Source organism: Leptodactylus fuscus, chromosome 1 (assembly GCF_031893055.1).
Source record: "Leptodactylus fuscus isolate aLepFus1 chromosome 1, aLepFus1.hap2, whole genome shotgun sequence".
Lineage (NCBI taxonomy): Eukaryota > Metazoa > Chordata > Amphibia > Anura > Leptodactylidae > Leptodactylus > Leptodactylus fuscus.
Genome location: NC_134265.1, coordinates 118,946,302 through 118,971,671, shown reverse-complemented (window position 1 = coordinate 118,971,671; position 25,370 = coordinate 118,946,302). Strand labels below are relative to the sequence as shown.

General features: G+C 45.8%; 1 protein-coding gene across 1 annotated transcript; it reads right to left on the bottom strand.

The window, feature by feature from the left end:
* Window positions 1–267: 267 nt before the first annotated feature.
* LOC142193769 (retinol dehydrogenase 12-like) lies at window positions 268–23,246 on the bottom strand. Its single transcript, XM_075262776.1, has 5 exons — window positions 23,110–23,246; window positions 20,423–20,559; window positions 15,282–15,524; window positions 3,756–4,058; window positions 268–1,496 (listed from the first exon to the last, which is right to left on the bottom strand). The coding sequence occupies exons 2-5, from the start codon at window positions 20,541–20,543 to the stop codon at window positions 1,201–1,203; spliced, it is 963 nt and encodes a 320-aa protein (XP_075118877.1). The 5' UTR covers window positions 20,544–20,559; window positions 23,110–23,246; the 3' UTR covers window positions 268–1,200.
* Between the last annotated feature and the right edge of the window lie 2,124 nt (window positions 23,247–25,370).

Here is a 25,370-nt window from a genome sequence, read left to right as displayed (position 1 = left end):
AAATTCAGAACAGTCGTGAAGCCATGTCATTTACTGGGATAAAAAGTAGCCTATGTTTTAATTGAGGTTACCATCTATCTATGTGCCAAATTTCATTCAAATCCATTCAGTGTTTTTTGCGTGATTGAGGAACAAACACACAAACTTTCACATTTATAATATTTGCAGGATATGGTACTATCTGGGATCCTACAGGTAAGGCTGGACGAAGGAGGAAGGAAATGGTCAGGAAAACATATGGTATTCTGATGGAAGAGGGCCTTTTTATTATAGATTTCACAAGGCGGGGAATCATCCTCCTGTCAAGCACCTTTGTGAAAGCAAAAGGAAAATTGGTGTATTTTTTCAGGTTATTCATGTAGTGTTATTTATATGGGAAATGGGGATCACGAGGGTAATACAGATAAACTGAGGCTGGAGCAAAAAAAGGAAAAACACATTTCAAGCAAAACATTATAAATGCAGAGCCATGGTTCTGGTGACACATGAAAAAGGAGATCTTGATCTTTCAAGATGTTATTTTAAGAGTTGCAGTTTTACCTGTATTATTTTTGAAGAGACCCCCTCACTGAAAACCCAGTTAGGATTGGGGGCATCCACAGCGTCATATGAATAGGTCAGTCCTATTAATGTTTCTGGAATGTCACACATGCTATACAGTTATCAATTCACTCAAGATTCATAGACTGATGTATTTATAATGTATGTATGTGTTTATGTATTTGTGTTTAGTAGAGATGAGCGAGCATTGTTCGGATCAGCCGATCCGAACAGCACGCTCCATAGAAATGAATGGATGCACCTGGTACTTCCGCTTTGACGGCGGCCGGCCGCTTAACCCCCCGCGTGTCGGCTACGTCCATTCATTTCTATGCGAGCGTGCTGTTCGGATCGGCTGATCTGAACAGTACTCGCTCATCTCTAGTGTTTATATTTATGTAGATCACTGAAAGGCAATAAATATTCCACTGAAATCATATACACTGGATACAACACTGTCTTCCATTCCTACTGTACACAGCTAGTAGACATTCTCTGCTATACTTATCGGTAAAAGAATTGTGGAATGCTTCAGACAGCCCTATGGACAATATGGCCGTCCATCCAAATCAGTTATCCAACAATACTATAAATGTTATCAATACCGATAATAAATAATTTCATGCAGCTTTATATACAAAACAGATGTTATTCTAAGAACTATCTTGCTCTTGTAGCTAGATGATCCCTTGCAGAAGAAGTAAGTCCAACCATAGTTTCACTGGCCTCCCAAAGTTTTTTGGCAATTCCAGTATCTTGCACATAAGGACGCAGCTTGCAGGGCTTACAGTCTGAGAAGTAACCACCATTATGCTGGATAATGTCATCAGATATAGCACAGTAAATAACAGTCTGGGCTGCTGCCTGACATGATATAAAGAACAAGGATGTGATGACATACATCACTATGCGGAAAAGAATAGAAAATTGAGAGGTCCAATCTCCGACAACATAACCTGCAAGAAAAAGGGGTACAGTTTAGTACGCTAAACTTATGTTTCACCATCAGTCCGCTTCTTTTTTAGTATGATACATTTGGTAGGCTACAATAACACTTAGTATACACAAGTTTTATGTATCTTAATGCTTCAGAGCAATGCGGTCACAGCCTTTGGCTAAGGCCCCATGGGTTGTAATCGCAGCGCTAAAGCGGTGCGGAAAGAACCGTGGCGTGAACGCATTGCAGTTCTTTTTGCAGCGCTTGGAAGAGAAAGTCCGTGGAGGAAAACTCAGTGAACTTTCTCTTCACATTATATCTATGGGAAAGCCACCAGCGTTTCCATAGATATAATTGACATGCTGCAATTTGCAAAGTCACAACAGCTTTGCAAATCGCAGCGTGTCCGCACTGCGTTTTTTTCCGCAAAGTGGGCATGGGATTCGCATGAATCCGATCCCTTTTGCTTGCACTGTAAAACGCCGGGATTTTTCCCGCAGAGGCTCCACTGCGGGCAAATCGCGGCGTTTACGTCCCATGGGGCCTCGGCCTTTAAAAGTCTTTGAGTACACTGGCTAGGATGTAAGATCAACCCACTGTCAGAAGGGCGGACATCAGTGCTGAAATTAATGACACTGCTATCTCCAGCACTGGGGTGCATACCCAGAAAGCAGAATGCGCTGAATTCAATGCATTGTCGATTTCCTAGTGGTATACAAAACCGTGCATTGATGAGAACATGAAAGGTCCTCTTTAAGTAGATAAATATTACCTGCTTGCCTACATTATGTGCATAGTAGGGGTAAGTTCACACCTCTGTTAATTTATGTCTGCTGCTCTCATTTCACACAAGATGAGAGCCAAAGATATTAAATTACCAAAGTGTCTGCATTCACACCAATGTAAAAAAAATAAAATAAAAAATTTCACTTTTCTGGCGGTAGAACGTCATGCATGCAGGATTTTTTCTTCAGTTACAAAAGTAAATAAAGATTAACAAAGATGACAGAAGACAGCGTCCATCATGGTGTTTATATTAGAGTCAATGGCATTGGGCAGACAGAGGGGGCTCAGTCGATGTCCGTTGCTGTCTTCGTATGACAGATAACAGCAATGGTCATTAAGAACAGTAGTGTGGACATAGCCTAAACAAACACAAAACACTATGATACAGAGCAAGCTCCATGTATACTGGTAATATCTGAAAGACAGTTGATGACTTTGGTGAAGTCTTCTGGACTGCCACTGTTTTTTGATGCCAAGAATAGCACTGTCATGGATATTAAAAAGAAAAAAAAAAATCTTCAACACCGCCTGGATAGAAGTGGGAAGCCTTATGCTATGATAACATCTTAAAGAGGACCTTTCACCTCCTGGGGAACATGCAGTTTTATACATCGCTAGAAAGCTAACAGTGTGCTAAATTCAGTGCACTATAGGCTTTCCCATTCTGTGCCCCCGGTGAAGACCTATCAGTGCCGGTACCATAGCTCTTCACTGTCAGAAGGGCATTCCTCACAGTCAGTCAGCAATGCCCTTCCTAACAGTAGTGCCTATTGCGCTGTACTGTGAGAGTGGTGAGGAACACCTCCCTCCCCTCTTGACAGTACTCGTCCATAGATGAGTACTGAGGGGGCGTTCCTAACCGCTCAGCGTCATCACTGGGCAGTAAGCAATGCCCCCTCTCACAGTACAGAGCTATAGACGCTGCTGTGAGGAAGGGCGTTCTTGAGTGACTGTCAGGAACGCCTTTCTGATAGTGAAGAGCTACGGTACCAGCACCGATAGCTCTTCACCGGGGGCACAGAACGTGAAAGCTGAATTCAGCGCACTGTCGGCTTTCTAGCGATGTATTACACCGCATGTGCCTCAGGAGGTGAAAGGTCCTCTTTAATTGGAGGCTGCATTATGGACTCCATCACATTTGACAGGTAAAATGGCATTGCGTGCAGATCAGTTTTTCCTGTCAAAACAAAGGACATCTATGTGAAACCAGATGTACCCTTTATGAGTTAGTAAGGTCATTAGGGTACCTCTGCTATTGTGCAAAGGATCCAACACATTGTGAACAGCTCCTCATACACATACTTATTGTAAAGTAACAATTTTCCTGTATGGCTTTCTGATTTGTACAATTATATTCCTTATGTATCATAAATGGTCGTTGTGCTGGGAGGTCGCAGGTTGCATGTATGAAGCGGTCATAAACTGAATAATAACTGATGGCTCAAATGATAAAGCAGGGAATGTAGATATATAAGAACACACACTTCCTGACCTGGATGAACAGCACATGCAGTGACTCCATGCCTCTCCATCTGTCGAGCTAGCTCTTGAGTAAAGAAGACATTTGCCAGCTTGCTCCGGCAGTAGGTGAACAGTGGCACTATGTTGTAGTTTAAGTCAGAAAAGTCCAGTTTCTGATATTTATGAACATTAGAGGTGATGTTAACAATGCGGCATGGAGAGCAACTTTTTAGGCGTTCTAGTAAGAGATTGGTGAGAAGGAAAGGTCCGAGGTGGTTGACTCCAAAGCACATACTGAATCCGTTATCTGTCCAGTCTAACACAGCTGGCACGCCTGGCAAATAGAAGAAGTGAAGATCAAAAATACAATCAGAAATGGGCAAAAGTGACAACATACAGTATGTAACATTAAAACAAAGAATAAATAGTTAAGTTCTCCCCATTTCCAAGATATCTGCTTGCTATCAGTAAATGGTAGAAGAGTTCTTTTCATTCATTGAGGTCAAGGATTGCTGTTTTTCTCAGAGGTTATAACCAGTAAAGTCATATTAGTCGTTTAGTCATATTGTAATGGAGTCATTTAAAAAACAAACAAACAAACAAAAACCTTGCATTCCAGCCCCAAGAAAACACAATTATTTGAAAGGCCTATGCACTTGCCCTCACTTCCCGCTCTTTGAGAGATGTCTTAAACTTGACAGCTCAAGCACGTGCTTCTTGTGTGTCATCTAACCTTGTCATTGCTCCATGTTTAATGTCTAATGTTAACTAAACTTAGGAACTATGTTTGGCTTTGACAGTATATGTGTCCTGAATAAATATCGTAATATATTTTATTAATGGATTTTTACCCCTTTCTATGTTATTCTGCATTTCTTTATACTGGCTTATATTTATGGAATCAACCGTGTAAGTGCTTTGTTTTCTATTCCTACATCTGGTACTATTTTTTTATGCTTTCATAATAAAAGCTATGTTTTAGAATACCTTTTTTGTGCTGAAGATTTTTTGCTGTTTGGTCTATAGTGTTGCCCTAGCCAGGGGTATATTTTTTGTGCACATAAAGGTTTAGCCGACTCTTTCTATTGTGGGTGAGCTGTGAACCGTTCATATTTTTTCTGGTGTAAAATACAGGGAAGGGGAACTTGAAACTGTTATATTTCAGTTATTATAAAACTTAGAAACTTGCATCTGGTATTAAGATAATCAATAAGATAAGATACGATAATCCTTTAATAGTCCCACAATGGGGAAATTTCAGTGATACAGTTTCATACAGTAGTATATAACAAGAGAGAAAACACATACAAGCTCATGGCAGGTAGAGAAATCCTAGGAATCATAGCAACTAAAAAAGAAAGAAACACAGACACACTGCAGGATCATTTAGTTCTCTGTGTGAAGTGATGTTAATAATACAGCCCGACCGTGGTTGGAGGACACGAGGAGGGGGGGTCACAGCATGTAGATATAACAGGCAAAAAAACGTTGTTTTTTTTTTGCAGAGGTTTATTGTATTAAAGAGTAGATTCTCATGATTCATCTAAGTATGCAGTTCTATGCCTATATTCCAGAAATATCATTGGTTGAGAACATAGCCAGGATGGTCACGTGATGTACACACAGCTGCACGGCTTGTTACAGTCACAGCACAATTAGACATCTGCCTGGTAACGAGCTGTGCACCTGTGTGTACATCACATGACCAGGGACTGATTTTTATCCACTGGGACTAATCAGAATGAATGACAGCGAGCAGAAATCTGGAAAACCGTAAGGAATGGATATAGAAAACATACTGGAAATTTGTATAACTTTTCATTATACAAACAATAACATTTGTCTCTTAATATTGGTCTGAAACTTGACAACTCCTTTACTGACACAAATGCTGCCAGAAAATAAAAAAAAAAACAACTTGTAAGTGTATTTCACTATCCTTGAATATAATTGGCACAAATATTCTGGACTGAATATCATTCCCCATCTATCTGTTAGTAACGCATGTTACTAACAGATAGATGGGGGATGATATTCAGTCCAGAATATTTGTGCCAATTTTTCGGTCTGTTTTTAAAGTCTCATTATATTACTGAAACCAAAAGTAATTCACATTAATGCTATGTAATGGGTCTTATAATTGTGTCTTAATGCCATAGAAGCAGCACTTTACCATGTGCCTGATTTCACACGCAACAAATCCTTTAGCCCCATCTAGTGGACATTTGAGTTATTGAAGTAAATTAATATCCCTTCTAATTCTACAGGACACAAAACTTAAGGGCCAGTTAATTAATATCACATGTATACGCTCCTACTGCAATAGCCCGTAATCGCGCCTTAAGAACAAAACATAAACATAAAAGTAATTTACCCTGTAAATATATATATATATATATATATGTAATATATTCCAGAGTTTTTAGTACAAGACATAGCGGACAGTCTCACAGAGCATAACACATAATAGGAACTGAGTGAGTTGTTAGACTTCTACAGGCAAAAAGGTATATAAGGTTCATATAATAGATAATGTCCCACAAAAGGGGATGGGCCCTTGTGATCCAGCAAAGTAACAATAGAACTCTTTCCCCAGACACTCCTGTGAGGGGGTATGTATGCATGCGCAAAATAATTATTGGAAAAATAATTATTTTAGTGTTTTTAGTTCTGTTGAACTGCATGCCCCCATTCACTAATGTGTGTCCACCTGGCAGAGTTTTAGTGCTGTCAGGGTGCATTTACATGGAGTAAAATGGTGCTGATTCTGCCATGATAACTTGCGGCATAATCAGCGCTGACAAAAAGACTCCCATTGAGTTCAATGGGTTCCGTCTTCCGCGTGGAACACATTGAAATCAATGTGTTAAAAAGCCTCCCATTGATTTCAATGTGTTCTGTGTGGAAGACGGAACCCATTGAACTCAATGGAAGTCTTTTTATCGTAGCAGAATCAGCGCCACTTTACTCCGTGTGAATGCTGTGGCAAAATAAAGCAGGTTGTGTATTCGTTTGTGCTTAAAAACCAAGTGTTGTTCACTGACCCCATTTGAAAAAAAAAGTGCATCTATAGTATGCTTTAGAATGTGAATCAGCGCTTTCTATTGTGTAGTGTAATAAGATTATGACTGTTATCCTCCCCCATTAGGTTGTAATTAACATGATCAGACTTTATTAATGCGTAATGTCAGGCAAATAGTTAAAAATTAGAGATGAGCGAACAGTGTTCTATCGAACTCATGTTCGATCGGATATTAGGCTGTTCGGCATGTTCGAATCGAATCGAACACCGCGTGGTAAAGTGCGCCATTACTCGATTCCCCTCCCACCTTCCCTGGCGCCTTTTTTGCTCCAATAACAGCGCAGGGTAGGTGGGACAGGAACTACGACACCGGTGACGTTGAGAAAAGTAGGCAAAACCCATTGGCTGCCGAAAACATGTGACCTCTAATTTAAAAGAACAGCGCCGCCCAGGTTCGCGTCATTCTGAGCTTGCAATTCACCGAGGACGGAGGTTTCCGTCCAGCTAGCTAGGGCTTAGATTCTGGGTAGGCAGGGACAGGCTAGGATAGGAAGGAGAAGACAACCACAACAGCTCTTGTAAGAGCTAAATTCCAGGGAGAAGCTTGTCAGTGTAACGTGGCACTGACGGGCTCAATCGCCGCAACCCAGCTTTCCCAGGATCCTGAATGGAATACACTGTCAGTGTATTCCCGTATACCCGATATATACCCCGATACCCGTTCCAACGGTGTGCCCCCCCACCTTCACCCCAGAAATACCCTGCAAGTCCCCTAGCAATAGAATTGGGGCTATATACACCCACAATTTTTACTACTGGTATACAGTGCCATTGTCTGACTGGGAATTCAAAGAATATATTGGGAATACAAATACCCTCATTTCTTGCTACTGCCATATAGTGCCAGTTTCTGACTGGTAATTCAAAGAATATATTGTGGTTACGTGCACCCACAATTTTTACTACTGGTATACAGTGCCATTGTCTGACTGGGAATTCAAAGAATATATTGGGAATACAAATACCCTCATTTCTTGCTACTGCCATATAGTGCCAGTGTCTGACTGGGAATTCAAAGAATATATTGGGGTTACGTGCACCCACAATTTTTACTACTGGTATACAGTGCCATTGTCTGACTGGGAATTCAAAGAATATATTGGGAATACAAATACCCTCATTTCTTGCTACTGCCATATAGTGCCAGTGTCTGACTGGGAATTCAAAGAATATATTGGGAATACAAATACCCTCATTTCTTGCTACTGCCATATAGTGCCAGTTTCTGACTGGTAATTCAAAGAATATATTGGGGTTACGTGCACCCACAATTTTTACTACTGGTATACAGTGCCAATTTCTAACTAGGAATTCAAAATGCGCAAGGCTCCCGGAAAGGGACGTGGACGAGGCCGTGGGCGAGGTCGGGGGAATGGTTCTGGGGAGCAAGGTAGCAGTGAAGCCACAGGGCGTCCCGTGCCTACTCCTGTGGGGCAGCAAGCATTGCGCCACTCCACAGTGCCAGGGTTGCTTGCCACATTAACTAAACTGCAGGGTACAAATCTTAGTAGGCCCGAGAACCAGGAACAGGTCTTGCAATGGCTGTCAGAGAACGCTTACAGCACATTGTCCAGCAGCCAGTCAGACTCTGCCTCCTCTCCTCCTATTACCCAACAGTCTTGTCTTCCTTCCTCCCAAAATTCCGAAGCTTTACAGAACAATAATCCAAACTGTCCCTGCTCCCCAGAGCTGTTCTCCGCTCCTTTCATTGTCCCTCAACCTGCCTCTCCACGTCACGATTCCACGAACCTAACAGAGGAGCATCTGTGTCCAGATGCTCAAACACTAGAGTCTCCTCCATCTCCGTTCGATTTGGTGGTGGATGACCAGCAACCCACCCTCATCGACGATGATGTGACGCAGTTGCCGTCAGGGCATCCAGTTGACCGGCGCATTGTGCGGGAGGAGGAGATGAGACAGGAGTTGGAAGAGGAAGTGGTGGATGATGAGGACACTGACCCGACCTGGACAGGGGGGATGTCAAGCGGGGAAAGTAGTGTGGATGTTGAGGCAGGTGCAGCACCAAAAAGGGTAGCTAGAGGCAGAGGTCAGCAGCTTAGGCGAAGCCAGGCCACACCCGGAATCTCCCAAGATGTTCCAGTTCGTACCCAGCCCCGAAAAACTCCCACCTCGAGGGCACGTTTCTCGAAGGTGTGGAGTTTTTTCAAGGAATGCGCCGAGGACAGATATAGTGTTGTCTGCACAATTTGCCTCTCGAAATTGATTAGGGGCTCTGAGAAGAGCAACCTGTCCACCACTTCAATGCGCCGTCATTTGGAATCCAAGCACTGGAATCAGTGGCAGGCAGCAACGGCAGGACAAAGGCCGCCTGCCGTTCACGCCACTGCCACTGCCTCTGCCACTGCCTCTGCCACTGCCGACTGTGCTGGCGATGCACTCCAGAGGACGAGCCAGGACACCACTTCATCTGCCTCCGCCACTTTGTTGACTTCTACCTCATCCTCCCCTGGTCCTGTCTTATCTCCTTCTCCTGCACCATCAAAGGCACCATCAGGCGTTTCTTTACAACAACCCACCATCTCTCAGACATTGGAGCGGCGGCAGAAATACACTGCTAACCACCCACACGCGCAAGCCTTGAACGCCAACATCGCTAAACTGCTGGCCCAGGAGATGTTGGCGTTCCGGCTTGTTGAAACTCCCGCCTTCCTGGACCTGATGGCAACTGCGGCACCTCGCTATGCCGTCCCTAGCCGTCACTACTTCTCCCGGTGTGCCGTCCCCGCCTTGCACCAGCACGTGTCACTCAACATCAGGCGGGCCCTTAGTTCCGCGCTTTGCACAAAGGTCCACTTGACCACCGACGCGTGGACAAGTGCATGCGGACAGGGACGCTACATTTCACTGACGGCACACTGGGTGAATGTAGTTGAGGCTGGGACTGCTTCCCAAACTGGCCCGGTGTACCTCGTCTCCCCGCCTAACATTCCTGGCAGGGACACGAGAAGAACACCCCCCTCCTCCTCCTCCTCTACCGCCTCCTCCTCCGCCACCGCCTCCTCCTCCGCCGCTGTTAGATTGACCCCAGCTACGAGTTGGAAACGTTGCAGCACTGGCGTTGGTAGACGTCAGCAGGCTGTGCTGAAGCTGATCAGCTTGGGGGACAGACAGCACACTGCCTCCGAGGTGAGGGATGCCCTCCTCGATGAGACGGCAATATGGTTTGAGCCGCTGCACCTGGGCCCAGGCATGGTCGTTTGTGATAACGGCCGGAACCTGGTAGCAGCTCTGGAGCTTGCCGGACTCCAACATGTTCCATGCCTGGCCCACGTCTTCAACCTAGTGGTGCAACGTTTCCTAAAGAGCTACCCCAATGTTCCAGAGCTACTGGTGAAAGTGCGGCGCATGTGCGCCCACTTTCGCAAGTCGACAGTAGCCGCTGCTAGCTTAAAATCTCTCCAGCAACGCCTGCATGTGCCACAACACCGGCTTTTGTGCGACGTCCCCACACGCTGGAACTCAACGTTGAATGATGAATAGAGTGGTTGAGCAGCAGAGACCTTTGATGGAATACCAGCTACAAAACCCTAGGGTGCCACAAAGTCAGCTGCCTCAGTTTCACATCCATGAGTGGCCATGGATGAGAGACCTTTGTGACATCCTACGGGTCTGAGGAGTCCACAAGGAGGGTGAGCTCTGAGGATGCGATGGTGAGCCTTACAATCCCGCTCTTGTGTGTTCTGAGAGAATCCCTGATTGACATCAGGGATAACTCAGATCACACAGAGGAGTTAGGGATAGCATCCGATCCGTCACAGCTGGAGAGTAGGTCCACACATCTGTCCGCTTCACTGCGTTTAATGGAGGAGGAGGAGGAGGAGGAGGAGGAAGAAGAGTTGTCCGATGATGTGATGGTGATACAGGAGGCTTCCGGGCAACTTCGAATCGTCCCATTGTTGCAGCGCGGATGGGTAGACATGGAGGATGAGGAGGAAATGGAGATTGAACTTTCCGGTGGGGCCAGAGGAGTCATGCCAACTAACACTGTGGCAGACATGGCTGAGTTCATGTTGGGGTGCTTTACAACCGACAAGCGTATTGTCAAAATCATGGAGGACAACCAGTACTGGATCTTTGCTATCCTTGACCCCCGGTATAAAAACAACATCTCGTCTTTTATTCCGGTAGAGGGGAGGGCCAATCGCATCAATGCTTGCCACAGGCAATTGGTGCAGAATATGATGGAGATGTTTCCAGCATGTGACGTTGGCGGCAGGGAGGGCAGTTCCTCCAGTAGGCAACCAAGTTCTCACCGGTCCACACAAACGAGGGGCACACTGTCTAAGGTCTGGGACACCTTGATGGCACCCCCTCGCCAAAGTGCCGCCACGGAGGGTCCTAGTGTCACCAGGCGTGAGAAGTATAGGCGCATGTTGCGGGAATACCTTTCCGACCACAGCCCTGTCCTCTCCGACCCCTCTGCGCCCTACACGTATTGGGTGTCGAAGTTGGACCTGTGGCTTGAACTTGCCCTATATGCCTTGGAGGTGCTGTCCTGTCCTGCCGCCAGCGTCCTATCTGAGAGGGTGTTCAGTGCAGCCGGTGGCATCATCACTGACAAGCGCACCCGTCTGTCAGCTGAGAGTGCCGACCGGCTCACTTTGATAAAAATGAACCACCACTGGATAGAGCCTTCATTTTTGTGCCCACCTGTGTAAAGCACCCCAACATGAAACTCCATGTCTGTACTCAACCTCTCCAATTCCTCCGCATCCTCATACTCATCCACCATAAGCGTTGCACAATTCTGCTAATACTAGGCTCCCTCCAACATGATTTCCCCCAACTCTGCTGGTTAGAGGCTCCCTCCACCCTGATTTCCACCAACTCTGCTGGTTAGAGGCTCCCTCCACCCTGCTTTCCCACAACTCTGCTGGTTAGAGGCTCCCTCCACCATGAATTTGCCCAAACTGGGCTGGTTAGAGGCTCCCTCCACCATGAATTTGCCCAAACTGGGCTGTTTAGAGGCTCCCTCCACCATGAATTTGCCCAAACTGGGCTGGTTAGAGGCTCCCTCCACCATGAATTGGTCCAAACTGGGGTTTTTAGAGGCTCCCTCCACCATGAATTGGTCCAAACTTGGCTGTTTAGAGGCTCCCTCCACCATTAATTGGTCCAAACTGGGCTGGTTAGAGGCTCCCTCCACCATGAATTGGTCCAAACTGGGTTTTTTAGAGGCTCCCTCCACCATGAATTGGTCCAAACTGGGGTTTTTAGAGGCTCCCTCCACCATGAATTGGTCCAAACTGGGCTGTTTAGCGGCTCCCTCCACCATTAATTGGTCCAAACTGGGCTGGTTAGAGGCTCCCTCCACCATGAATTTGCCCAAACTGGGCTGGTTAGAGGCTCCCTCCACCATGAATTGGTCCAAACTGGGGTTTTTAGAGGCTCCCTCCACCATGAATTGGTCCAAACTGGGCTGTTTAGCGGCTCCCTCCACCATTAATTGGTCCAAACTGGGCTGTTTAGAGGCTCCCTCCACCATGAATTTGCCCAAACTGGGCTGGTTAGAGGCTCCCTCCACCATGAATTGGTCCAAACTGGGGTTTTTAGAGGCTCCCTCCACCATGAATTGGTCCAAACTTGGCTGTTTAGAGGCTCCCTCCACCATTAATTGGTCCAAACTGGGCTGGTTAGAGGCTCCCTCCACCATGAATTTGCCCAAACTGGGCTGGTTAGAGGCTCCCTCCACCATGAATTGGTCCAAACTGGGGTTTTTAGAGGCTCCCTCCACCATGAATTGGTCCAAACTTGGCTGTTTAGAGGCTCCCTCCACCATTAATTGGTCCAAACTGGGCTGGTTAGAGGCTCCCTCCACCATGAATTGGTCCAAACTGGGTTTTTTAGAGGCTCCCTCCACCATGAATTTGCCCAAACTGGGCTGTTTAGAGGCTCCCTCCACCATGAATTGGTCCAAACTGGGCTGGTTAGAGGCTCCCTCCACCATGAATTTCCCAAAACTTGGCTGTTTAGAGGCTCCCTCCACCATTAATTGGTCCAAACTGGGCTGGTTAGAGGCTCCCTCCACCATGAATTTGCCCAAACTGGGCTGTTTAGAGGCTCCCTCCACCATGAATTGGTCCAAACTGGGTTTTTTAGAGGCTCCCTCCACCATGAATTGGTCCAAACTGGGCTGTTTAGAGGCTCCCTCCACCATGAATTTGCCCAAACTGGGCTGTTTAGCGGCTCCCTCCACCATTAATTGGTCCAAACTGGGCTGGTTAGAGGCTCCCTCCACCATGAATTTGCCCAAACTGGGCTGTTTAGAGGCTCCCTCCACCATGAATTTGCCCAAACTGGGCTGGTTAGAGGCTCCCTCCACCATGAATTGGTCCAAACTGGGTTTTTTAGAGGCTCCCTCCACCATGAATTTGCCCAAACTGGGCTGGTTAGAGGCTCCCTCCACCATGAATTGGTCCAAACTGGGTTTTTTAGAGGCTCCCTCCACCATGAATTTGCCCAAACTGGGCTGGTTAGAGGCTCCCTCCACCATGAATTGGTCCAAACTGGGTTTTTTAGAGGCTCCCTCCACCATGAATTTGCCCAAACTGGGCTGGTTAGAGGCTCCCTCCACCATGAATTGGTCCAAACTGGGTTTTTTAGAGGCTCCCTCCACCATGAATTTGCCCACACTGGGCTGGTTAGAGGCTCCCTCCACCATGAATTGGTCCAAACTCGGGTTTTTAGAGGCTCCCTCCACCATGAATTTGCCCAAACTGGGGTGTTTAGAGGCTCCCTCCACCATGAATTTGCCCAAACTCTGCTGGTTAGAGGCTCAATCCACCCTGATTTTCAAAACAAATGTTGGTGCCAACCTCAACTTACTACAAGGGCCAAATTCACTGCTGGTGACAAGCTCTCCTCACTGCAAGTGCCAAATACACATGTTTCAAGGTGTTTTCCTACTGTCAGAGATGTGGTATTGAGTGTGTAAAGTGTGTAGTTGTTAGGCTGTGATGTTGGGGTAATAGAGGGTCTTTGGTGTGTTAGATGCCCCCAGACATGCTTCCCCTGCTGTCCCAGTGTCATTCCAGAGGTGTTGGCATCATTTCCTGGGGTGTCATAGTGGACTTGGTGACCCTCCAGACACGGATTTGGGTTTCCCCCTTAACGAGTATCTGTTCCCCATAGACTATAATGGGGTTCGAAACCCATTCGAACACACGAACATTGAGCGGCTGTTCGAATCGAATTTCGAACCTCGAACATTTTAGTGTTCGCTCATCTCTATTAAAAATCTGAAAAGCAGTAGGGGCTACTTTATATATATTCTGGGCTGTTCAGCATATGACCCTCTTCAGCAGATATCAGGGACACATGTAAGGAGCACATGAAGCTGATTGGCCACCAGGAACGATAAAGTCACAGCTAATGATACCTTACAATAAGGCTGGGGGGTGCTGTCATTAGAAAACAGACCCTGCCTTTGAATGGTGCCCCAAACTCATGTTTAGCATCCAGTTAGCAACTGCACTGGTCCTTTAGGGAGCCATGAGTTAGGCTAAATGCCTTTTTATTAGGCAACACAACCAATATCAACACCATTTTGGACATTTCTGTATATCCATCTCTTGTTCTGATAGTCACTTCAGTAGTGGGTTTATAAAATAACGACACAAATGGCTGCTATAGAAAGAAGCAGAAATACGTTAGTCTTCACTGGACCATTGTTCCGGGATCTATAAACAGTGCTGCAGAAGTCTGTATTGAGTCACCTGCTCTTATATAGATGCCTCACTTCCTACTCGCTCTAGCCCACAGATCAGGATTGGGATGGTATGTATTCTGCAAATTGCACACGGTCACAACATCTGCCAGCAGGTCTGTGATTTCTCAGTGAGTAGTAAATAAATGAGTCCATGTAGTTATTAAGAGTTCCTATATTTGATGGGACAAGTGGAAAAAAACGAGTTCAAGCTCACCATTTATAGATAGATAAATCCTTATAGTCAGTGTTGTAATAGCCACAACTCTGTCCAAGCAGGGACTGAAAACACAGAATTATCTCTCTCCTATTATTAAAGGGTTAAAACTTCAATCTTCAATTGCTGTCATCATATCAGGAAGGAGACGCCCCAGAGGAAGCCATAAAGGGGAAACCAATGGGTCAGGCTGGTCACACGCGTGTCTTTCCGAATGTAATGTGCTTTCTTTTTATTTTTACTTGTGAGTACAGTAAAACCCTTGTCCTATAGTGCACTTGGTTGTACAAAGTTATACTATATGATAAGGGCTGTTAAGTGTCCACCATGGAGTAACATTGGAAGTAGATGGTGTGACGCCAACTGAGGACTGAAGATTTAACCTCTTGGTGATTGGAGAGAGAATTCTGTGATTTTCAGTTCCTGTTTGGACAGTGTTGAGCAGTGGATTTCATAGGACTGACTATAAGAAATAAGGAGCTGTTCTCATAGTTGTTTACATATGCTCTATCCATTTCGCTACGTCACTCACCATCATTATTGATAAGAATATCAAGACGACTTTCACTCTTCAGAAACTCTTTACAGAAATTGCGGATACTTTGCAGATTAGCCAGATTTAGGCACCAGAACCGAATGTTCATGCTTGCACTTTCTTTTTTGATTTCTCGAACAGCTGCCTCCCCTTTCTGGTCATCCTGGCTTGTGATATGGACACGCGCACCACGTTTTGCCAGGGCAATGGCTGTCTCTTTCCCAATTCCCGATGCCCCACCTAATGTATAACAAGATACAAATGAACACAAAGACAACAATATGTAGCTATTGACAAGACAAACTATACAATATAGTACAATTAAAGACTTGTTAGCCCGCTGAGCATCCAAGCTTTATAGTTCTAGTCCGCCCTGCCATGTGTCCAAGGGGAACCGAAGGGAGCTGGACTAAACTTTTCTGCCCAATTTTTCTTCCCTCATTGATAAAGACTATTTCTCTAACTGGAAAATGCTGCATCTGTGAAGGAAACATTGGCACATCACCATCTGACAAACCATCTCATTCTGTACCAAGTACTGATCATTGAAAACCATAAGCGGCGACATGGGAGAACAGACAGAAGCCATAGGGCTGTTTCAGCTGCTTACATTTGTTCACCCATTGGACCATTTTACTTTCCACCTACTGTCACTTGTAAAAAAAAAAAAACCCAAAACCCAAGAATATATATATAAGACAAAGAGAAATCCGAAGTTTTGTGCACAAAACAAATGATGCATTATTACTGCCAGGATGCTTATTTGTTTCCTACAAGGAAACAAATGAAAAATAAATTGAAGACACATCTTACAATCCCTTCTTGTTTTCCGAATGGAATTGAAATACAACATGCAGTTAATGAAGTAGCAGCAAGCAGAGCCCGGTGGCCAGGAGATGTCACTCCCTCTGTGGGGGTGGAGTGGATTGGCACTGTTCGAAAGACGCGCCAGGAGTCACACAGAGACCAGGTGGCTTAGTATCTTCCTGAAAACTCGGCTACTTACATCTCTGTCAGTACTAATTCGTTTACAGGCATCTCAATGTTCAGCTGGACAAAAGCGCCGCTTGGAAAAAGTTTTGGTCATTTGGCATCGGAGGGGACTAGAGTAGCCAAATCACAGCATGGCCTTCTGTAAATATGCATTCTAGGAGCACGTGCCAGGAGATTCGTGGCAGGAAGGGAGAGGGTTTAATAAGAGATGAAAACTTGTCTATAGAAAAATGAAGACATTAGGTCATGTGGATAATGAATAGACAATTTACTGGTATTCTCTGGAAGTGGATTAAAGGCAAATTAATATGTTGGTAATACTGATTATAATGAGCAGCACAGAGTCTATGCCAAAGCCCTAGCAGGAGGCATGTGGAATTAAATGCTACATGAAATGCCACCAATGATACCTAAAGAGTGATTTACTGTTGACTACCAGTCAGACCTAATATTATCTGAAACATAAAGCAATAGATTGTGATATTAACTCTAGCACTGAAATACTGGTCCAGCAGTTATACAACGAAGAGTATTTATCCTCTATCCATGGGTCTAACCCCTGTGACTCTCACGGATCCTGCAGGAACCTTTCCATCGGCAAATCTCGTTTCTGTGATGCCCCCATTTGCAGATGAAAAAAATCCCTTTATTCGGCCCACACACCTTATAACATCCCCTTTACTGACCCCCACACAGTATATTGATGCATTTACAGGCTCCAGCATGTATGTTGTCTCTTTTTGGGCCTCCATGCAATATTGCCGTCTTCTTTTTGCCACCCCCCCAAATACAGCCTCCTTTTTTGGCTCCTACACAGTGATATGTTAGCCTTAGATTTGACCACCATTTCCCAAAAGTTGTGTGTTTTGCTAGAACCCAAAGCGTTTGGGGTTCATCATTATACTCTGGAGTCTCCTTAGACCCTAGAGAAATAATAAGGTGAGGTGAGTAAAAATAAAAACACTTATCCTTACTTTGCCTCACCTCTCCTGGGCATCTTCACAGCATTGGACAATTACCCACAACATCTTCATGCCTCTGCTTGATGACATCTGGGACAAAGGTCACCATTGAAGCCTGTGACGGAGTCTCAGCAGTGACTCTGGGGCGTGTGACATCATGCACAGGTCAGAGAAGGCCGTTGTCAGACTGCTGGATGCCCTGGAGAGGCGAGTATAGCCATTTGTGGACTTCACTCACCTCCCCTTCTCCCACACAACTTTGGCCAATACGCCAATGTTTTACTCACTGATCCGCTCTCCTGTCGTGTCTGGTCTTCAGGGTGTGCATGCAAAAGAACACTTCAGTGCCCTATGGAGGAAGAAGTGAAGGCCAAACTGGACAGGATCAGGGATTGAAGAGTATAATATCAGGCACTAACTATTAGAATAAATCAGTAGGTAGCAGCCAATTATAAAAATGCTGCCCCTCAGTCTATACCAGGAGGCAGGTCCCTTCTACCCGCAGTCAGACAGAATGTAGGTGAGTCTGGTAGTGGACAAATCTCCTATCCACCTCAATGGGAGTGCTTCAGATAACCGAGTGCTGAACTTTGGCTATCTCTGGTGCTCTCACTTAAGTTGGGGGGTGGGGGTGGTGGGGGAGGGGTTCATGGGAGAAAGGACTGAGGATAGGTTAAAGTCTCAGATGATAAATACTTTTTGTGGTATAATCCCTTTAAAGGAGTTTTCCCACAAAAGTCATTTTTGGCATATCCAAAGGATATATGTGTGATAAATGTGGGTTTCATCTCTAAAATAAGCCGTCATCTCCCCAGCTTCTGTGCCCCACTACTTACCCAGTTGCGACCTTGCTGAAAAGACTTTCAGTTATGGCCAGGCTTTACTAAAACATGGGAGTTATGGAAAACATGGATATGGCATAAATATCTTTAATGGGAAAACCTCTTTGAAGAGGACCTTTCATGGTTTGGGGCACAGGCAGTTCTATATACTGCTGGAAAGCCGAGAGTGCGCTGAATTCAGCGCATGTCGGCTTTCCTGATTTGTGCCCCAGGTGAAAAGCTAGCGGTCCCGGTACTGTAGCTCTTCACAGTCAGAAGGGCGTTTCTGACACTTTGTCAAGAACATCCTTCTGTACAAGCAGCGCCAATAGTGCTGTGCTCTGAGACCAGGGAGGAACGCCCCCTCCCTTCCTGATAATACTCGTCTATGGACGAGTACTGTGAGCAGAGGGAGGGGGCGTTCCTCCCTGCTCACACTGTACAGCAGTATTGACGCTGCTTGTACAGAAGGACGTTCCTGACTGAGTGTCAGAAACGCCCTTCTGACTGTAAAGAGCTACGGTACCGGGACCGCTAGCTTTTCACCTGGGGCACAGATCGGGAAAGCCGACAGTGCGCTGAATTCAGCGCACTGTTGTCTTTCCAGCAGTATATAGAGCTGCCTGTGCCCCAAACCATGAAAGGTCCTCTTTAAGAGAGGCTGAAGAACAGTCGAAAAAGTCGTACATAGATGACCAATAGAGAGACTGGAATAATATGGTCTTCCTTTCAGCCGCTTTACACCAGAATTTTAATGCATGATGCTGTCCTAGGTTGAATATTGAATATATAAATGAGTTAAGTTGGATTGTTGGATGCATGGCCACGTAATATTCTCCATTATATAGTAATATTAAGAACCCTTACATACATTGTATGGAGCTGTATTAGGCACTAATGGACTAGAAGCTCTATTATACCGCCGTATGCTTCTGATTTACTGAAGTTATTTATGTCACTTCCTATAGAAATCCAAAAACATTTGGCATGCTTCAGATTCAGTATTATGGACATATACTATTTTACAAATAACATATATTACCACGGAGCCCCATATAGCAGCGCAAATAACTCCACCGTGTTTATGAGACCTAACTGAGATTTGTAGGACAATGCAACTGGAGAATACTTGACGAAAGTTGCTACCATATTACGATGAAGTCTACAACATAGTCAATAGTCAACATAGTCAATGCATCCTACCCGTGTGACCTGAACATCCAGAAGGATTAACTCATATGTTGCTGGACACCCATAGAATTCAGCAACCCATGTAATAGCTTATTGATTTCTAATATTACAATGATCAGTATGTGCATACACGGTATAGTTTGCCTCTTCTCTTGTATGGCAGCATAACCTTAGGAATATTAGTGTTGTACAGGTTGTTCTGTGCCAAGTGCAACGAGTGAATTTGAGTCACAGAAATTTCTGCAACAAAACTTGCACCTCTGAATTCATCCTCACACTTTGCAGCTATTCATATTCCACATTTTACATTCAATGTGCAGCATCAGGAATAACAAAAAGAAGCAACTGACAGTTTCTTGACTTGTTACCTGCACTTTTCTCACTGTAAAATGGAAAAAGTATTCTGTGGCACAAGTTGTAGCAGCTGGAGCTGAACGAGGTTAGGGTGGGTTTCCGTCTTCTGCCTGAGAAACTGGACAGGAGACGGAAACCGGCAGTCACTTTTCTTTTCTTTTTTCCCCACATAGAGCTCACAATGTACATTTTTCCCTATCAGTATGTCTTTGGAATATGGGATGGAAATCCATGCACACACGGGGAGAACATACAAACTCCTTGGAGATGGTTTATTGCCCTTGGCAGGATTTGAACACCAGGACTCCAGAGCTTCAAGGCTGCAGTGCTAACCACTGAGCCACTGTGTGGCCCCCTCGGCAGTCACTTTTCAAACCCATTCATTTGAAAGTGTCCACCCATGAGCGTTTTGTAGTCTCCGCAGCGAAACCTTTTTTTTTTTAAACTGGGCACAAAGTCGGACATGTAGGACTTTGTGTCCAGTTAAAAAAACGGTTTCGCCGCGGAGACCACAAAACGTTCACAGGTGCGCACGGGTGGACACTGTCTGCTGGGTTTCCGTCTCCTGTCGGCAGAAGACAGAAACCTGAAAACGGAGACCGGTGCGCAGATGTAAACCCGCCCTTAGCTGTTTTCTTCCAAAAAATAGTGCTAAGTCTGTTCACAGGTTGTGTGTGGTTGCAGTAGATTACCATGTATGTAATACCAAGTACAAGCCATGGTCAGGTGTGGCACTGGAAGAAAGTAACCATTCTTTTGTAATCCTATACACGCCATTAATGACACTGAAGATGAATGTGTCATACAACCGGCTTACCTGTTATGAGGACAGTTTTGCCATCTAGTCGCTTTGGATCAAGACACAGTCGTCTGCTCTTGAAGCGCCGTTGAAGCAAGGTTAAGAATAAGGCAGCAAGCACAGTTGCAAAAACATACATGGTTCCTTCCTGCAAACTACAAGCAAGATGGTCAATATTAATATGATAATTAATAGTGGCAAAAGTATACAGAGGAGGAATCTTCACACACATACCAGTCTACCATACTAGCAGGGGTAAGTAGAACGTCCCAAAATGATTTAAAAAAAAAAAGTGACATTTATATAACTGACAACAACTACATACACATACTATGCGGCAACACCTATGTATAGGCCTAAGCAGATGAGAACCTGTAAGCACCATAAGCATTACTAAACCAGCCCCAGTACCATATAGTGGTCAGGGCTGTGAGCACGGTGCTATCATTTGTTTGTAGAGGGGCTGCTTAATTTTCACAAAAACTCTTACGTAAAATTCCTATATAAATAAGATAAGGGCTCATTCACACTGGGCAAGAGGGGGCGGATTTTGATGCCGAATCTACCTCAAAATCCGCCCCATCACAATAGAGGTCTATGTAGACCGCTAGCTTCCTTTTTTACGAGCGGTTTGTTCCCACTCACGGAAAAAAGAAGCGAGCTGCCCTTTCTTCAGGCAGATTCTGCGGCTGATTCAGCCACGGCGTCTGCCTCGCAGCAGCACCCTCCTGGCTAGGCCCATTCCGTTGGGCCTACTCCGGAGCGGGAAGCTGCGACTGTCGGAAACCACGACAGTCGCATTTTGGTCCTATTCTGACACGGCTTCCCGCGTCAAAATCAAGACCAAAATACGCTGTTACCAACACCATGTGAACCCGCCCTAAGAGTGCATCAGGCATGTTCTGGGGTGGCTGAGCATTGCAGAAAGATCTTCTCCCTCTATACCTCTCCCAGCAACACTGATATAATCACAGCATCCCCCACCTCCTCCAAGAAGATGATCTTGCCATGATGCTCAGCCACCCCAGAACGCTCCCCTAAAGCATTCTTAACTCACTGGCATAGGAATAAAAATCAGTTTGCCAAAACTAGGAGCCGGGACTGGTGTAGTAATGATTTTGGTACTGACAGACTCCCTTAAATTATAATCTACAGCAGGCATGTCAAACATGCGGCCCTTTACAGGCATATCTGCGGCCCGGACAAAAGTCTCAAACTTTGTCCCTAAACTTTAGAGCGGCCGCCCCTCACCCTTCGCAGGTCTCCTTGCCTGCTCCGCCCCCTCCTCCTCCCCCCACGCCGGGTGACGTGGCCACGTAATCAGGCCCGCACCCGATGTGTGCCTGCGTCCTACGCAGTCTCACAAGACCGCGGCACAGGCTGAAGCAGGTAAGCTTCTGCAGAAGAAATTGTGATTTTTCAAGTATTTAACCCCTATCCTATGGATAGAGGATAAATACTAGATTTATGATGATGGGGGGGTTGTAGTGCTGGGGAAGGGTTGGGGTGCTGGGGGAGGGGGTGCTGGGAGAGGGGGGCTTTTTGATGTCTGTCTGGCCCTTCCTTGGGCTTGAGGACTGTTTTTTTTCCCACCCACCTTGTAATTCTTTCACTTGGGGGTTAATTGGAGCATTACAGCCTGTAGTGCTCCTATTAACCCCCAAGTGCAAGAATTGCAAGTGGGTGGGAAAAAATAGTCCTCAGGCCCAAGGAAGGGCCAGACATCCAGAAGCCCCCCTCCCCCAGCACTCCAACCCTTCCCCAGCACTCCAACACAATAATGGTGCACGCTGGCACCCGGAGCAAGATTCGGGGCCTGCGTGCATTTTTATGGCAGCCAGGAGCCTTGTGAGGCTCCAGCCTGTCATTCTATACTTTCTATTGTAGGCTACTCTATGTAGCCTGCAATAGAAATGCCGGATTTTTGCGATGCATGGTATTAGTGATCAGTCCCCTAGGCCCTAGCCATTAGCTGCTGTGTGCGGCCCTCGCAACAACCTCTTGTTACTCATGTGGCCCTCGGGGTACCCTGAGTTTGACATGCCTGATCTACAGTATAAAGGTAAAATGGAATATTTCAAAACACCACCAATAGGAAAATATGGGGAGATGTATAAAGATTGGGGTGTAGCACATTCAGCTACTTTCACGTCAGATGCCCCACAATCATTAGGTCTATGCAGTATATTTATTAAGTCTACGCCAGTTTTCTGGCCCCAAATGTCTGACAATATCTTCAGTGTAATATGTGGCCACAGACGTCTATCAATGGGCGCCTGGTATCATGATGTCACTAGTGATGTCACACTCGCGGTCAGGTAAATCTAAAGACCTGGTGATGGACCACAACACTGGCGCCATAGCAGAGACGTTGATCAAGCTGTACATACATTACAGTAACATGCTGGCTCCTACTGGGGTGTAGCTTTAATATGTAGTAAACCAGGGTGTCCCCAGGGCTTTGTAAATTCACAGATCACACTTGTGTCCTCAAGGTAGCCCGAGACTAATGACAAACACAGCTCTGCTACATGTATGTAACATCACACAGATATGGCAGGTCTGCGAGTGTCACCTATATAACTACATTGTAGTGTATTGGATGGGTTTATTGGAAATACAGGTGTGTGTATTATATAGCAATGTCCACTAGCAGAGAAGTCGCGATAGTCGGGAGCCCCCTGTGACTGGCCGCAGCCGGTTACCTTGCCCACTAGTCACAGTCACCATTCCACCAGGGGATGCTGCGGCAGGTGCTATTTCCTACTGGGTGATATGTCCTGTGTTGACGTCACGAGCACGTGGTACAAGGATCGGAAGCTGATACTGGGGATGTAGTTTATGGGGCGGATCTTGGAAGGTGTGATGTCACGGGAAGGGGCGGGGCTTCTCGGAGAAGGGAGAGCCGGAAGTAGCGGCAGTGCACGTGTGTCTGGTGAAGAAAGGGAGTGTTTTATAACTGTATGGGGGCTGCATGTTAGGGATGAAGAGGCAGATGTAATGTAATGTATGGGGGCTGCATGTTGTGTAGGGATGAAGAGGCAGATGTAATGTATGGGACTGCATGTTAGGGATGAAGAGGCAGATGTAATGTATGGGGGCTGCATGTTAGGGATGAAGAGGCAGATGTAATGTATGGGGGCTGCATGTTAGGGATGAAGAGGCAGATGTAATGTATGGGGGCTGCATGTTGTGTAGGGATGAAGAGGCAGATGTAATGTATGGGGGCTGCATGTTAGGGATGAAGAGGCAGATGTAATGTATGGGGACTGCATGTTGTGTAGGGATAAGGAGGCAGATGTAATGTATGGGGGCTGCGTGTTGTGTAGGGATGAAGAGGCAGATGTAATGTATGGGGGCTGCGTGTTGTGTAGGGATGAAGAGGCAGATGTAATGTATGGGGGCTGCGTGTTGTGTAGGGATGAAGAGGCAGATGTAATGTATGGGGACTGTGTGTAGTGTAGGGAAGAGGCAGATGTAATGTATGGGGGCTGCATGTTAGGGATGAAGAGGCAGATGTAATGTATGGGGACTGCATGTTGTGTAGGGATGAAGAGGCAGATGTAATGTATGGGGGCTGCGTGTTGTGTAGGGATGAAGAGGCAGATGTAATGTATGGGGGCTGCGTGTTGTGTAGGGATGAAGAGGCAGATGTAATGTATGGGGACTGCGTGTTGTGTAGGGATGAAGAGGCAGATGTAATGTATGGGGGCTGCATGTTGTGTAGGGATGAAGAGGCAGATGTAATGTATGGGGACTGCATGTTGTGTAGGGATGAAGAGGCAGATGTAATGTATGGGGGCTGCATGTTGTGTAGGGATGAAGAGGCAGATGTAATGTATGGGGGCTGCGTGTTAGGGATGAAGAGGCAGATGTAATGTATGGGGGCTGCATGTTAGGGATGAAGAGGCAGATGTAATGTATGGGGGCTGCATGTTAGGGATGAAGAGGCAGATGTAATGTATGTGGACTGCATGTTGTGTAGGGATGAAGAGGCAGATGTAATGTATGGGGACTGTGTGTAGTGTAGGGAAGAGGCAGATGTAATGTATGGGACTGCATGTTAGGGATGAAGAGGCAGATGTAATGTATGGGACTGCATGTTAGGGATGAAGAGGCAGATGTAATGTATGGGGGCTGCATGTTAGGGATGAAGAGGCAGATGTAATGTATGGGGACTGCATGTTAGGGATGAAGAGGCAGATGTAATGTATGGGGGCTGAATGTTAGGGATGAAGAGGCAGATGTAAAGTATAGGGGCTGCATGTTGTTTAAGGATGAAGAGACAGATGTGATGTATGGGGGCTGCATGTTAGGGATGAAGAGGCAGATGTAATGTATGGGGGCTGAATGTTAGGGATGAAGAGGCAGATGTAAAGTATAGGGGCTGCATGTTGTTTAAGGATGAAGAGACAGATGTGATGTATGGGGGCTGCATGTTAGGGATGAAGAGGCAGATGTAATGTATGGGGGCTGTATGTTGTGTAGGGATGAAGAGGCAGATGTAATGTATGGGGGCTGTATGTTGTGTAGGGATGAAGAGGCAGATGTAATGTATGGGGGCTGTATGTTGTGTAGGGATGAAGAGGCAGATGTAATGTATGGGGGCTGTATGTTGTGTAGGGATGAAGAGGCAGATGTAATGTATGGGGGCTGTATGTTGTGTAGGGATGAAGAGGCAGATGTAATGTATGGGGGCTGTATGTTGTGTAGGGATGAAGAGGCAGATGTAATGTATGGGGGCTGTATGTTGTGTAGGGATGAAGAGGCAGATGTAATGTATGGGGGCTGCGTGTTAGGGATGAAGAGGCAGATGTAATGTATGAGGGCTGTATGTTGTGTAGGGATGAAGAGGCAGATGTAATGTATGGGGGCTGTATGTTGTGTAGGGATGAAGAGGCAGATGTAATGTATGGGGGCTGTATGTTGTGTAGGGATGAAGAGGCAGATGTAATGTATGGGGGCT

Excerpts from the sequence above, each read along its gene's own strand:
- LOC142193769 (XM_075262776.1), bottom strand. The coding sequence starts at position 20,543 with ATGTATGTTTTTGCAACTGTGCTTGCTGCCTTATTCTTAACCTTGCTT. Across the intron at positions 4,059-15,281 it reads TATTCTTATCAATAATGATG|GCGTGCCAGCTGTGTTAGAC; the intron begins GTGAGTGACGTA and ends TCTATTTGCCAG. Across the intron at positions 1,497-3,755 it reads TGCATGTGCTGTTCATCCAG|GTTATGTTGTCGGAGATTGG; the intron begins GTCAGGAAGTGT and ends TTTTTCTTGCAG.